This window comes from Canis lupus, chromosome 4, assembly GCF_003254725.2.
Source record: "Canis lupus dingo isolate Sandy chromosome 4, ASM325472v2, whole genome shotgun sequence".
Classification (NCBI taxonomy): Eukaryota; Metazoa; Chordata; class Mammalia; order Carnivora; family Canidae; genus Canis; species Canis lupus.
Genome location: NC_064246.1, coordinates 9,791,095 through 9,807,023, shown reverse-complemented (window position 1 = coordinate 9,807,023; position 15,929 = coordinate 9,791,095). Strand labels below are relative to the sequence as shown.

At 41.2% G+C, this 15,929-nt stretch overlaps 1 protein-coding gene across 1 annotated transcript in view; it reads right to left on the bottom strand.

The window, feature by feature from the left end:
* Window positions 1–15,929, bottom strand: part of ABCB10 (ATP binding cassette subfamily B member 10) — a 35,804-nt gene that overhangs the window by 10,485 nt on the left and 9,390 nt on the right. Inside the window, exons 2-8 of the mRNA XM_025448494.3 lie at window positions 14,639–14,839; window positions 13,334–13,536; window positions 9,449–9,583; window positions 8,304–8,450; window positions 7,177–7,312; window positions 2,510–2,605; window positions 1,145–1,354 (exon numbers count right to left, since the gene is read on the bottom strand). Coding sequence (XP_025304279.1) covers window positions 1,145–1,354; window positions 2,510–2,605; window positions 7,177–7,312; window positions 8,304–8,450; window positions 9,449–9,583; window positions 13,334–13,536; window positions 14,639–14,839 — 1,128 coding nt within the window. The remainder of the gene's footprint in view (window positions 1–1,144; window positions 1,355–2,509; window positions 2,606–7,176; window positions 7,313–8,303; window positions 8,451–9,448; window positions 9,584–13,333; window positions 13,537–14,638; window positions 14,840–15,929) is intronic.

Sequence of the window (15,929 nt, the reverse complement as noted above, 5' to 3'; positions counted from 1 at the left end):
AAAGTACAGATACAGAGACCACAAGACATACTGATTTTAAATTAATAAAATTTTTTTAATAACAGTCATTTTCTTGCTAAGAAACATCATTGTTTTCTCAGTCCAAAACTAAATCCATTAATATGGACTATCTACTCCAGGCTCTGATATAAAGAAGGATATAAACTTTATAATTATGTATGGTGATGGATGTTAACTTGACATTTCACAATATATGTAATCATATTCACAATATAGTGAATCATGTTGCACATCTGAAACCAATGTTATATGTTAATTATATCTTAATTAACAAAGAATATAAAGAAATAAAGTAACAGGTTCTTAACTCTAAAAGATGCTATAATTCAGTTAAAAATACCAGAACAAGAAAAATCCATTAAGAAAATCCCTACTACCTCAAAATAGCTTCAATAAAGCAATTACATAGAAGTGAATCACCAACTGCCAAACTACCTGTCTGCACACTAGCCACAGGGCAACTAATGGGCAGACGTGGCCTGAAGGCTCCCAGAGAAGCTTTACAAGCTGAGTGGCTGCCTCTCCACAGTGCCACTGGTGGTGGCCGGTGATGCTCAGCCACACATGGGATGGGGCGCCATCGTGTAGCTGTGGAGCAGCCTTGCTCGTCCTCTCCCGGGAGAGCGGGTGTCAAAGGAGACACCAGCATGGGGCAAGTGGAGGCAGAATTCAGGAAGTCACAGGGGCTTGAAGAGGCCGGACACGAAATATACAAACTGAGTGACAGGTCTTCTGTATACACTTATTTTTTTTTTTTAAGATTTTATTTATTTAGTTATGAGAAACACAGACAGAGAGAGAGGCAGAGACACAGGCAGAGCGAGAAGCAGGCTCCATGCAGGGAGCCTGATGTGGGACTCGATCCCGGGACTCTGGGGTTATGCCCTGAGCCAAAGGCAGACGCTCAACCGCTGAGCCACCCGGGCATCCCTTCTGTGTACATTTAAAAGGGACACCTTTGTATAAGGGAGTTCTTTCCTGGGAACAACTCCCTTACACAAAGGCCATCTGGCACTTCAAGACTCTGATACTACAAACTCTCTGCATAATTTGGTCCTCTCTTAGAACATCCAAGTAGAGGGTTCTAGAGAGTCCTCCCCCCACAGTGTGATGAACCACTCACCAGAAATGGGGTCATACAACCTCAGCAGGAGGGATATCACTGTTGACTTGCCAGAACCACTTGGGCCAACCAGCGCTGTGACTGATGCTGATGGGATAGAAAGGCTGAAATCCTGGAATATGGGCACCTCTGGGCGAGCTGGATAGGCAAAATGCACGTTCCTAAACTCCAAAGTGCCCTGGAAGCTCTCCTTGTTTAAAATGACCCCTTCTGAAACAAGATGGAATATTAGTCACGTCACGCAAAGATCAAGCTGACAGCAGAACTCTGTTCTCCCATTTGCCTGACTACAGATGGGACCTGACCACAGTTCCCATGCTGTACTGGAGTATGAGCCTGGGCTGGCAGGAAGAAGCCTCTGTCTATTGCTTACCTTGAGCCTGGTCTGCACCCACTCTGTATAAGGCACTATATATATGTGTTTATCCATTCTCTCATCTCGAAGAGGCAGAGATAACTGCTCCAGTTTTACTGACAGGACACTGTCTCAGAGACAACCAACTGTCCAAGCTGACAGGTAGTAGAGTTAGTTTAGCTAGTTTCCACCTGCGGAACAGTCTGGTTTCAAACCCAATTGCCTTTCCTCTCTGTGCCACTACCTCTGTAGTTCCCTAGGTCCAGGGTTTATCTTACCTACTCTAAATATTTTGAGAGAATGATGGTAAATGGAAGGGCCTTGCACAACAGCTTCAGAGCTTGGTACTGCCTTGCTAATGACTTGAGAGAAGTTGCTCAATCTCTTTCAGCTGGGTTTATTTCCTCTAGCCTGTCACACTAGAGAATACTGGGCTTTCACTCATGGTCTGAGGCTAAGCAACAATGTCCTGGGAGTCAGTGAGGGAGGAGTGGTTACTGCTCCAGGCCACACAGCTCTCCCGAGTACAAGCTTCCAAGAAAGGAATTGATAAAGATGGCTCTAGTCAATTAACACCAGCATTCCTTTGGGGAGCCCAATCCCCAAAGCCCAGAAATTTAGAGGCTTTTATATTGTGCGATCTGTCTTCCCCCACCCCAACATCAAAATCACTCCAGAAGATGAATCTGGTGGACTCGCCAAAGCCCCTCCTATTTGCACCCCCAGGGGGCACTTGTTTCCTTCCTGCTGTTGGTGGTAATGAATCACCTGCAGGGACAGCACACTGTAAGGTCAGCCCCCATGCTTCCAGGGCCATCCTCTGCCCCGCAGCAGCGCCTGGCACCATCCTTCCTCTCTCATTGCATACCCCTGATTACCCTTTTCTGCTGTGTAGCAGGGATGACATCTATATCACGCTTATCCTTCACAGGTAAAGCAGGAAGTTGGTCTAACTGTCCAAAGCCACATTTGTTTAATCCCAGCAAAGAACACACCCATGGGAGACCCACCATTAAAAGGCAGCTCAGGCTCTCTCTCAAGGAGCTCCCAGAGGCGTCCCCCAGCACCCAGCCCTTTCATCAGCTCCGAGTAGAAAGAGCTCAGACCTAAGGACAAGAAGCAAACATAACCATCACTGATGCCAGGAAGCAACCAACTGCTACTCCTTGTTCTATGTGAATAGTAATAATAATTTGCTTTTAATATAAAATTTGTTAACTTTCAAAAAAGGATTTGAGGCACAACCTGGGAAACCAGAGGGAATATTCAACATTCTCTCTGTCCCATACCCTTGTTTGCCCTCAACTCCTCCTCCTCCAATTTCACTGATTTCTAATAAAGATTAAATGTTTGATTGGGAATTTACAAATGCATATAGCCATAATAGTAATCAACCACTGAATTAAAACCACAGTGTTATAGAGAAAATCTACCTAGTCGAAAAACATAGCATATAAATAAAATATAATGCTTACTTAAAAGGAATATAAAACATCCCAATATTCATTTTAAATTCAATCCACAAAATCAAACCCCCCGTTTCAGGCACTCAACAAAGAGAACTTTTACTAGACTAAAAACTGAAAAGGAATTTGGAAATGTTAAAGATTACAACAATCTCTTTTTAAAGTCACCTTTGAACTATGAATTAATTAATGACTTTAAAGCAAACAAACTCCAAGTACACTAGGCTATATCAACTATATACTTGTAACACTTTCCCTGAGAAAGGATGCTGCAAAAATGCAATTCACATATTCTTTTAAAGGTATTTTTGTACATACATTTGTGGAAATTTGGGCAAAATACAGTGGCTTAAACTCTTCAGGTTAAATTAAAATTGCACTGGGCAGAAAAAGATCCAGAAAAATATAGTCAACTAATCTTTGACAAGTGAGCCAAGGCAATTCAATAAAGAAAGGATACTTTTTTCAACAAGTGATGCTGGAACGATTAGACATTCATACATATGCAAAAAAAAAAAAAAAAAAAAAAAAGAATCCAGACACAGACCTCACATCCTTCACAAAAATTACTCAAAATGGATCATAGACTTAAATGTAAAAACAAAGCTATAAAACTCTTAAAAGATACTATAGGAGAAATCCTAAATGACCTTGGGTTTGGTGATGACTTTGTAGATACACCACCAAACATAAAATCCATGTAAGAAAGAGCTGATATATTTGACTTCATTAAAATTAAAAACTTGTGCTCTCCAAAAAGAATGAGAAGGCAATCCATAGATTGGGAGAAAATATTTGTAAAAGACATACCTGATACAGGACAGATAACCACAATATAAGAAGAACTCATTAAAACTCAACAATATGAAAACAAACAACCCAGCTGAAAAATGGATAAAAGATCTGAACATAAAGGCCTCACTAAGGATGACAAATAAGCATACATAGGTCCACATCATATGTCATCAGGGAAATGCAAATAAAACAATAGTGAGATACCACTGCACACCCAATAGAATGACAAAACTCCAAAATCCTGACAACACAAAAAGCTGGTGAGGATGTGGAGCATCAGGAATCCTTATTCATTGCTGGCAGAAATGCAAAATGGTACAGCCCCTTTGGAAGGCAATTTCTTACACTAAACATACTCTTGCCATATGTACGATCCAGCAATCTCATTTCCTTTGCGTTTACCCAGAGAAGGTGAAAGTTTATGTCCACACCAAAACCTGCACATGGATATGTATAGCATCTTTATTTATAACTGCCAAAACTTGGATATAACCAAGAGGTCCTGCAATATGTGATGGACAAATAAACTGTGGTACATCGGACAATGAAATATTAGTGCTAAAAAGAAATGAGCTATCAAGCCCTGAAAAGACATGAACCCTAAATGCTATTTACTAAATGAAAGATGCCAATCTGAACTATATGACATCCTGGAAAAGGCAAAACTATGGAGACAGTAAAAAGATCAGTGGTTGTGAGATGTAAGGGGAAGGAAGGAATAGGGAGAGCACAGAGGATTTTTAGGGCAATGAAAGGATTCTGTGTGATACTGTAATGATAGATACATGTCCACACGAATAGAATATACGACACCAGTGAATATAATATAAATTATGGACTTGGGGTGATAATGACATGTCACTGTTGGTTCATCAATCATAACAAACGTTATCACTGTGGTGGGAGATGTTGATAGTGAGGGAGGCTGTGCTTGCGTAGAAGCAGGGAATATGTGGGAACTCTATACTTTTCTCCTCAATCTAGAATTTATCGAATCGCTTCTCGGCTTTTTGGCTAAGATCAAGTGTAGAATTTATCGAAAAAAATTCTATTAATTAAAAAAAGGAAGGCAGGAAGGAGTCGGAAATAGTTCAACATAGTTTAGACTCTGGAAAATAGAAACAAAACAAAATGGCCCTGGATAAACAACATGTGGTCTATCCATACAACGTAGTAGTATTCAGTCAGAGAAAGTAATAAAGTACCAACCTATGCTACAGTGTGGGTAAACTCTGCAAACATCAGGCTAAGTCAAAGAAGCCAAACATACCAGGCCACATATTATATGATTCCATTTATATGGACTAAAGTAAATACATGTAGACACAAAGCAAGCTGTGGTGCCAGGGGCTGAGGGAGGGAGGGATATGGAGACAGATCCTTAATGACTATGGGATTTTCTTTTGAGGTGACAAAAATATTTTGGAACTAAGGTGAGGTAGTGGTTATACAACACTGTGAATGTACAAAATACCATTGAATTGTAAACTTTAAAATGGTTAATTTTATGTTATGTGAATTTCAACTCAATAAAAATAAGTAAGAAACAAGAGATTGGGGTTCAGCAGGAAGATGTAAGTGCATTCTCTGAACAAAACAAATAGGCATACTTTTCTTCAAACAGTAATTCTAATGCTCTCTCAGCAAAGAACGTAAGTAGAATTTGTTTTTATTTTTCACTATGAAATTCTAAGCAGAAAACAACATTGGAAAATTCTTATTTATTTAACAAATAAAATAGAATTTCTTGCTAGCAGATTCATTATTTTGAAGAGTTAGCTTCACAAAAACATTAAAAATCGACTCAATTTCTTGAATTAAGTTCCTATAGTCTTATGTAGTTATGTGGGTTGTAAATGTGAGGAAATTGTGTGGTAATAGATCTCTATACATCTACCTATACCTTTTCTCCTCCCTCCATCACCAAGTGGCAGGTATCATACAAGACAGTGACCAGAGTTGTGGGATAGCCTGCAGCTCAGAAAGCCAAGTTATCCTCAAACCTTGAGCACAAAGCCTCAAAGGCAGCTTCCGTAAATGAGAGAAGTAACGGACTCCCAGTAGACAGAACTGTGTTTCCAAACTATTTCTGTGCAAGACACAGTTGTGAATTGTCAGGACAAAAAGTAAGGCAGTGAGCACACCAAAACAGAGATGGCTTCTATCAGGTCAAATAGTTTGGAGAAAAGCAGGCAGGAGAAGCAGAAAGACTAAGAAAGATCAATTCAACTTGTGGCAGAAAACATAAGATTAGGGAAGGCCGGGGAGGAAAGCTGATTGTGGTCAAGCATGGAATGTGGGCAGAGAGGCCACAGGGAAGGGACGTGGGGCAGGCAAATCTACTCTGCGGCAGGCCAGAAGTCTTGAAGGACCATGACCGCCCAGGCGTGAGACCCTGCAGCCCAGCAGGCTCAACCCAGGGGTGGAGAGAAAAGCAACAGCACATCACCAGGTCCTCCCAGACCGACTCACTTCTCAAGTCACTCAGCACCCTGAACCGTCTTAAGCAGGTTCTTCTTCAAAAGCAGCCAGCAGAACTAACAGGCTATTTTAACAGGATCTCTGGAAATCTCAGTCTAGAAAATATCCTCACTTGCCTGCAGATGTTTAAGGAAAAGATTCTACCTTTAAACACCGACAATAAAAATCTCGGGTTGAGGTGACACTGCGGGATACCAGAGTTGCATTCATCAAATCTCAACCTATTTATTTATCTAATCTTTCCATCTCAGTTTTCAAAGAAAGGAAACTAAAAGCAGGAAATCACTTGCCCCTTTTTGGCTGGGCATGTAGGAGAAGTACAGAAAAGAAAACTTCACAGATTTCACACAGCTTTGTCTCCATAGACCTTGCTTCCCTTTAGCCAGGAATGAACAAAAAAAGCTGAACTCTGAGAGATTCCTGATAAAAGTAAACAACTCTGTTCCATGTACTTTCTAATTTATACTTTATGACCATTCATCAGTTTTGAATGTGGTTGACTTTGTACAAAGGGAGTTTTATTCCCTAGTGATTTGTCAGTCGTGAAACAACCACTACCACAGGACTGTGGGTTTTGTGTACACACCTGTTTGTCACTGTCCTTCCTCCTCCTCACATTCTAGGGCCAAAGCAAACACGCTGTCTGAACATGCAAGTTGGAAAATATGGCTCCAGTATGACCCTGAGCTCAGTGAGCCACAGAGGCCTGTAAAAATCCTCAATATCCTAGCTAAGGAACTGCTCGCCTCATGGAAAGATCACATTCATATCTTTATTTCTTCTTTCAAAGTCAAGTTGGACTAACATTCTAGGAAATGTTTTTTCAATTGAAGTTAATGGATGAGAGGTGATGTAATGGGAAAGTTAAATTTTTATTTCAGAAACAATAACCTGATTTTTAATTTGTAACGCCCAAGCCTATTTAAATTATGTACCTCCAATGCTTAATCCAACCCAGAAAGCATACATTAGGAAGGACGAGAGTTCACCCACGGTCATGTGGGCGCTGCCCATCAGCAGCCCTCCTTTGTACAGGACAGAAAGCACGATCAGGTTCCCGGAGAGCCCTGTCTGTCAGATGAAGAAAACAGAGATGTCAGGTGGGAACCAGAGACCTAAACGCTAGAAGGATTAGCATGGCCTATAATTTCCTTTTTTGCATTTAACTATCACAACAAGATTTTTCCAAAATAGTAAGTTTTTATCTGAATTTCAAATACAAAAATACTTCTGACATACTGCAGTATTGAAGGAAATAATCTCATCAACATGAAAACCTAGAAGCTGAGTCACCCACCAGATTCCTATTTTATTCAATCAATTCAGTTTGCAAAGGAAAAAACAATATTAAGAACTCCCTCTCTAAGGAGAAGACGAATACATAGCTAATGTATGTGTTTATATATTCTAATTTGACACCCCCAGCAAAGCTGGATAAGAAGATGGAATCCTATCTCTCTGAACTGCCTTGAGTGACGTTAGGTGTGTGGTCCCTGGTCAGTGCTGCCTTATCTGGGCCTCTGTGTCCCTAAATCATGATAATTATTGAATCACCTGAAGTTCTTTCCAACTTGAACATGCTATGGATTTCCCTTCAGGGTGATTATCTAATTGTGTTGTATTTGAGTTGTGACCAATGTGATCAATTTTGTCATACTTCTTTCTTGAAATACACTGAAGTTATTTTGGTTAATACTCTGTGGGTCTCACACTGCCTGCATCAGAATGACCCGGAGGCCTGTTAAAACAGATTGCTGGCCCCCAGCCCAGAGGTTCTGATTCAAAGGTCTGGAGTGTCCAGCCAGTTCCCAGGTGAAGTGGATACAGGTGGTCTGGGCCACACCAGGAAGCTGTCTGATCCCACACTGTTTCGGTCTTACCACCCACTGTTTTTTGTTACATGTAGCAGTTTTTCTCTTCTTTCACAGAAACAGTTTATGAATGCTCACGCCTAGTCTTGAAGTGGAATAGAATTATTTTCTACTTATGGCAAAGTCACAGAATACAAATGTCTTTCAGTCATAACATCCATCCTTTGCACTTTTCAAAATCATCTACTCACTGCTCCAAAGAAGCCAGCCCGAGCAAATGCCTCTTTCCTTGCTAAGTGCATCACACAGTCCACTTTGCTGGTGTATTTCTCTATTTCAGTCATTTCTTTCCCAAAAGCTCGAACAGTTCTTATATTTCCAATACGTTCCTCAGCTAGCTAGGAGAATAATAAATACGTTTCAAGGGGAGGAATGTCACATTACAAGATTTCTACAGGCAAGTTAAAATGGGTCTCTCATTTTTAAGGCACTATCAGCAGAAAGCTGCTCATGCATGATACATGACTAAATCAGACATAGGTTACAAAGCATAGTGTATGAACAATCCTATTTTTGGAAACAAATATTTATACATACACACATCATACATATGTAGAGAAAAAGGCAAACAGGAGGGCTAAGAAACAGACACTGAAATATATTTTTATGCAGAGAAAAAAGATAGATTAAAAAGGACTCTAAAATGTTAATAAGATTCATTCTGAGAGACAGGGTTATATATGTTATTTTTTTCTTTATATTTTCAAATTTTCAATTACAAACATGCATGGTTTTTGTAACATGAAAATGCAACAGTTATTTTTAATTTTTAATAAATACAATATTGGGGGTTCCTGGGTGGGTCAGTCAGTGAAACGTCTGCCTTCCCCTCAGGTCTTATAAATATTGGGGTCCTGGGACAGAGCCCCACATCAGGCTCCCCCACTCAGTGGGGAACTTGATTCTCCCTCTCCCTCTGACCCTCCTCCCTACTTGTGTTCTCTCTCTCTCTGTCTCAAATAAATAAATAAAATCTTAAAAAAAATACGATATTGGATAGCATTGCAAAGCTTTACTTATTAATTAATGAAGGACAGATTGTTATGCAGAAACTATTTTTAAAATATAATTAGCTTTTTCATCTTCTAGGAAATAGTGATGGTAAAGAACTAAGGAATTCATACAGTGTTCAGCCAAGTGAGATCTATACCAAGGTATGGGTAGTCATCTAGTCTAGAAGGCAGAGAGCATCTTAGGCTTCTAAGACCTTGAGGACTAACTTAAGGAAAAGTAAGTACTTTTTTTGAAAAGCCCAAGTCCATTTCTTAGGGTCTGCCTGCAAGTCCTTGGCTCTGAGCTTGTTCTAGTGGAGACCACACAGGGGAGGGGCCTTTACCTGAGTGGCTTGTGCTAGGGAATCCTGTGTGACTTTGGTTAGTTTCCGTAGGTAACGTCCATAAATCACAGCAAGTATGGATACTGGAGGCACCACACTCAAAACAAAAGTGGCCAGATTCGGTGACACAAAAAACTGTAAAAAACAAAAGCCAAAAGGGGTTTGTTACACAGAAGAGCAAGATATTCTCGTTACCTCTTATCAGGGTATGTATTTAAATTAGTAGGCAACGGCAGCCCGGGTGGTTCAGTGGTTTGGCACCGCCTTCAGCCCAGGGCATGATCCTGGAGACCCGGGATTGAGTCCTGTGTCGGGCTCCCTGCATAGAGCCTGCTTCTCCCTCTGCCTGTGTCTCTGCCTCTCCTCTCTTGTGTCTCTCATGAATAAATAAATAAAATCTTAAAAAAAAAATAAATTAGTAGGCAAGTTTGAAGGTGCTGTCTCAAAGTTGTACATCCTGTTTGGTAGAACTTTTTGGACATCTACATCTTCATAAAACTCCATGAGAACTCAGCATACCACACAGGGGTAATGTGACAGAGCTGTTGAAGAAAGGATGGAAGGATTTTTACCCTCCAGTGCTGTACTGTTGCTGACACAGTGCTGCATACAGCAGACCACCCTGTTCGACCACAGAGCAGAGGAAGACAGGCCAGGAGTAAAGGAAGGAGGCCCAGGCTGCTCCAAACTGACCAGACCACACCATGACTTCCGTATTCAAGTCTGGATCCCCTTGAAGGCACTGAACAACCAGGGCCACGTGTCTCATTGAAATGATCAAGATGGCAAAGACACCCATATCAAATGACAGATGAAAGAGGACTCAGTAGAGAGGCATAACTAACAAGTGAAAAGAGAGTTGGAGCTGTTTCCATGGCTCAGAGGAATGAAGTCTCAGCAGGATGGACATGGACTCAACATAAGGAATTTCTAACAACTGGAGTTACTGAAAGAGGAAATAATCAACTTCTATAGAAATAACATAGTGGGTTTTCCTGTCAACCCTGTAATCTAGTGATTGGATTTTAAATGGCCCTAGCATCTCTTCAACAAATTATTAAATCTGTCAAATCTCATTTGTACAGAAAATAGTATAATCAGCATAAAGCTGATTATTGAAAAACTGAGGAAAAGTTGCAGACTGAAATGTGCAGTAATAGATGGATCAACCAATCATTCACTCATTTACTTATTCAACAGCTTGTTACTGAATGCCTACACACAGCACATGCTATTCCAGGCACCTGAAAGATACCTGACCCATGTGGAGTTTTATCCAAGGTGAGACCTAGGTAGAAAATGGGTAAGAGAGAGGACAATTTCAGATGTAAAAGGGTCTTGGAAAAGCAAGTGCACAAAGGCCCTGAAGCAGAAATGAGCTTGGTACTTTCAATTTATGCAATGATCCACCTTGAGCAGACAAGTCATGCAGTCCAGCAGGGTACATGCAGAGGCAGTGACTCAATTAGGGTAGGCCTGCTGGTTCTGGTGCCCAAATAGAACAGAGCTCAAGCAAACCATCTGCATGTGGTGTCCTCTGCGGTAGGGTAGAAACGTGCATCAGAACTCCTGGGTAGACTGTCTCAGAACCACCCACCTCTGTGTGCTTTGATTCCATGTTTAGTAATAACTTTCTGAAGGGATCTTGTCACCAAAAAGGAGTGTTAGAATAGTAGGAACACACATCTTAACCTAAGAAGGAAGATCCCATGACTTAAGTTACTAAACTTGCAGTATGGTATAGACATTATTAGGTTCTTATTAGCAGGCTAATCATAAATCAGGTCCAGGGAGTTTGTGAGAAACAAAGAATACTTTTTGTTCTTCCAGGGCTAAAGACCAGGTGATGCCACATCATAAAGCCCTGTATGGGCTGAATGTCTGTCCCCCCAAATTCACATGCTGAAGCCTTAACTCCATCCAGTCTGGCTGTATTTAGAGATGGGGTCTCTAAGGAAGTAATTACGGTGAAATGAGGTCATATGGTGGGGCCTTGATAGGATCAGTGTCCTTAAAAGAAGAGACACCAAAGAACCTGCATTCTTCACACAAGCACTGGGGAAAGGCCATGTGAGCATATGTCAAGATGGCAGCCACCTACAAGGCAAGAGAAGAGGCCTCACAATGAACCAACTTTGCCAGCACCTTGACCTTGGACTCCAACCTCTTTAACTGTAAGAAATAAATCTCTGTTGGTTAAGTCTCCACTCTTTAATACTTTGTTATGGCAGCCTGAGCGAACTAAGGCTCCTTCTGATTAGCTATGAGACTTATACTGAACTGTCTGAAACTGTTACAAAAAGAGGTTCCAAACTCATCCTGAGCCCCAGAATGATCAATATTTAGAAATATTAGAAATGGTGCTTTAGTGCAGGGTGGGTCTTCTTCCAGAGTTTGGCTTCTCTCTTGGCTGGGAAAACAAAAGCAGTTTTCCATTTCATAATCAGATCTTACCAGCTCGGTCTGGCACACGTCCTTCTGCTCCGGATTGAGTGCTACGTGGAAAGCAAAGAGGACATAAGCCCAAGCTATTCCACTTGGGATATGGGATTAATTACAGTCCTCATTCTAGGGATCTGGAATTGCACTGCTTAAAATGATAATGGTCACATAGCTACTGAGCACATCAAATGTAGCTAGTGTAACTGAGAAACTAAATTCTTAAATTTGTTTAGTTTTAATTAAAATTTAAACTTAAAAACGAATATTCTATTTAGTTATTGGTTAAGTTTTAGATGTCTGGAAAATCTGGTATGTAAATCTATTTTTTCAGTGGCAAAGTTTATAAATCTAAATGTAGATGAAATATTTCCAATCTGGATTGAGATGTTCCATTAAATATAAAAGGCACATTGGATTTTGAAATCTTAATATGAAAAAAATCATATTAACTATCAGATTAATAATTTTTATGTAAATAACATGTTGAACTGATGATACTTTGTTTATATTGGGTTAAGTAAAATGTATTATTAAAATAATCTCACCTCCCCTGGGTAGCTCAGGAGTTGAGCGTCTGCCTTTGGCTCAGAGCATGATCCCGGAGTCCCGGGATTGAGTCCCGCATCAGGCTCCCCACAGGTAGCCTGCTTCTCCCTCTGCCTGTGTCTCTGCCTCCCTCTCTGTGTCTCTCATGAATAAATAAATAAAATCTTTAAAAAAAAAAAAACCATCTCACCTCATCTTTCTTTTTTTGTTTTTGTTTTTTTTTCACCTCATCTTTCTTTTTGATTTTTAAAGTATGGCTATTAGAAAATTAAAAATTACCTATGTGGCTTGCATTACATTTCTACTGGCCAGCAGTACAGGTCTGAAGAGAAAAACGTGGTTTGAAGAAGTGAAGCAAGCAGAGATGACAGTGCTCTAGCCACCCAGCTAAGGCAGGAAAGAGGCTGTGGGGGTAGAGAGAGTTCACTTCAATGGAATATAGATATACTTCTGTGTATAGAAAGATGGCATTTATCCTCCTCCTTACAAGAAGAGGAAAGGAAATGATCCTCTGGTCTTGTCAAGATGGCACTGCCTTTTTGCCGGGCAAGGAGAGAATGTAACTTACAATCTTTCCTCTAACCCAAAGGGCTCCTTCCACCTGTTGCTCTTTTCTGCAACATTCATTCACACATTCTTAGAAAATCCAGGCAACCATGTAATCTCTTCTAAATGGTCCACTCTCTTGTCCACTCTCCAGAAAGTCATTCTGGAGAAACAAAAGTTGCAGGAGGTCCCAAAGGAAGACGCCATCTCCATGTCCCTGCAGACTGTGATAGCACTTTTGGCTTACAAGGTGATAAGAACAGCTCAACTTGAGTTCATCTCATGACTGAGAGGCCTGGCACAGGCCAAAGCCCTAACTAGAAGGTACCAGCACAAGCCAGGCCAACATACCATCATGCCAATGCCAACAGAAGCCTGGGCCCCAGCCCTGAGCCCATCCGAGAGGTTTTCCGTCACTGAACGCCCTAGCAGTGCGGTGTCTGACGAGAGGCGGTTAATCAATTCTCCTGTGCGAGTCTTGTCAAAGAAAGCAACCTCTTGCCTCAGAACAGAGGAGAATAATGAAGTTCTCAACCTATTCACAATACGCTGACCTGCAAAAGCAAACAGGAATGGTATCAGCTTGGGTGTAGCCACCTAATGGGCACCAGGTTGGCCAGAGGTCATCAACCTCTTCTGAGCACTGCACCCTCTGAGGCATGTCTGGCACCCTGCATCCATCTGATGGGAACAGACTCACCTGAGCCCTGGCATACTGACATGCATGCACCAGTAACAAGCGCTAATTTTCTCTTAGTAACCATACACAGACTGTTGATGTGGAGAACAGGATGCAGTGATAAAATACAATATCTCTGAGAGATGTTTAAAAAGTATTATTTACAAATAAGCTTTACTACATTAAATTCTCAAAAGCTAATTTTGTTCCTCCTTGGCAATGCTTTTTTGTATTGATCTTTCAAATGGCAAGAACTGGTTAATTATCTGCAGAGTATTTTATTAGCTAAATAATGAGCAGCGATTTAGAGTCGGGCATCCTGGGCTCTGTGATTATTGTGGTAGTTGCCCACCTGTTAACAACCAGGCCTCATCAGGGAAATACTGTAAAAACTCATCACCCCACTGCCTACTGAAAGGGAAATACAAACACAGAGCTGATAAGGTTTCCACAGGTCCCTGGAGGAGGCTCAGAACTCCAGCCCTCCGACTACGGACCACGTTCTCAAACCTTCCATAAGATAGGCTGTTTCCCTCACTTCAGTTCATGTACAAAGACAGTTGTGAAGAGAGTGCTTGATCTAAAACAACTCATGGGCCCATCTGGCCACACTTGGGGCTTTGTCCCTGCTGAACAAGGGGTAGAAAAAGAGGAACAGACATCCTGGAGCACATGAAGCTCACACCTGAACAACCCCATGTGACCCCACTACAAGTCCTCTGGAATGCCTTGCTCGAGCAAAATGAGGGATATATATTTTTTTCTTTTAATTAGAGTTCAATTTGTCAACATATAGCATAACATCCAGTGCTCATTCCGCCAAGTGACCCCTCAGTGCCCATCACCCAGTCACCCCAACCTCCCATCCACCTCCCTTTCCACTACCCTTTGTTCGTTTCCCAGAGTTAGGTGTCTCTCATGTTTTGTCACCCTCACTGATATTTTCACTCATTTTCTCAAAATGAGGGCCTTTTTACCTGAAGTCTGCATGAGGTAGATGCGAACTGCGTTGGCAGCAGCACCACACAGGAACACGCCGCTGAGCACCAGGCAGAGGTGTGTCAGGTTAGAGCCGTAGTCCACAGTGGGGTTTGTGTAAATGACATCGATGATCTTTCCCAGGAAGAAAGGAGCAGACATGGTGATGACACTGGACATGGCCAGAAACCCAACTGCAGCTAGAAAAACACAAGCAGCTTCAGGTCCGTGAGCACTTCAGCAAGGGGCAGGATGGCAACTTTACCAAGCTTATTTCCCTGAGCTGCTGTTCAGAGCAGGTGCTGCTCTCAGGTGCTGGGAGTTTCCTTCCTTTCATGCTCCTGGACCCTTGACTAAAGGCAAGAACCCAGGGGGTCCTAGGGACAGAAGAAGTAGGGTGACTGTAGGGAGGGACTGATCCTACCCAAGTATCCAGGCAGAATGACTTTTACTTTACTCAGGTCTGATTATATCTTCCTTGCCAGAAATAACCAAGAGTTAACTATGACAATCTGAAGATCCATTCTGGCCTCCCTTCCTGCCTCTTGATCTGGGTGTTCAGCTCAGAGGACATTTTTCCAACGTTCACGCTATACATTGTCATTCCCTGGCATCTGTGTCTTTGCTTGAAGATCAAACAATGCAGGTAAAGCTCTTGATTATGTGTACTATTTCCAAAGGTTATCTAAAGTATTGAAATAGTATACTGTTACTGGCATCCATTACACATGTGATATGTTCCTTCTTAATCTTATTGCTTTGGGAATAAAGCACCAGAATACCAGCATGATATAGAAATACATAATAACATAATTGTTCACACATCTAAAAAACAGGGAGACAGAGTCTTATCAAAAAGGAAAATATTGAGAAAATCCAATTAGGAACAACACATACCCCAGGTAAGTAAGTGCATTCATAGCAAGAGGAATGCAATTTTCACTACAAAGATAAACCAGTTTTCATATATCAGATTGGCAAGGATCAAAGAGTTCAATAGCACACCATGTTGGTGAAGCTGTGGGAAAAGAAGCATTTATACTGTTAGTGGGTGTGCAAAAGTGGTGCGACTGCAATGGAGAGTAATGTGATCATATTGGTTAAAATATGAATGTGTATTCCCTTTGATACAATAATTCTACCTCTAAGATTTTAACTTATACATATACTCCCATATATGTATGCAAAACAGGCACGTCTGAGGATGTTCACTACAGCATTACTTGTATCAGCAAAAGACTCAAAGCATGCAAACAACTGCCAATGGAGAACAAGTTAAATCAATTAAGG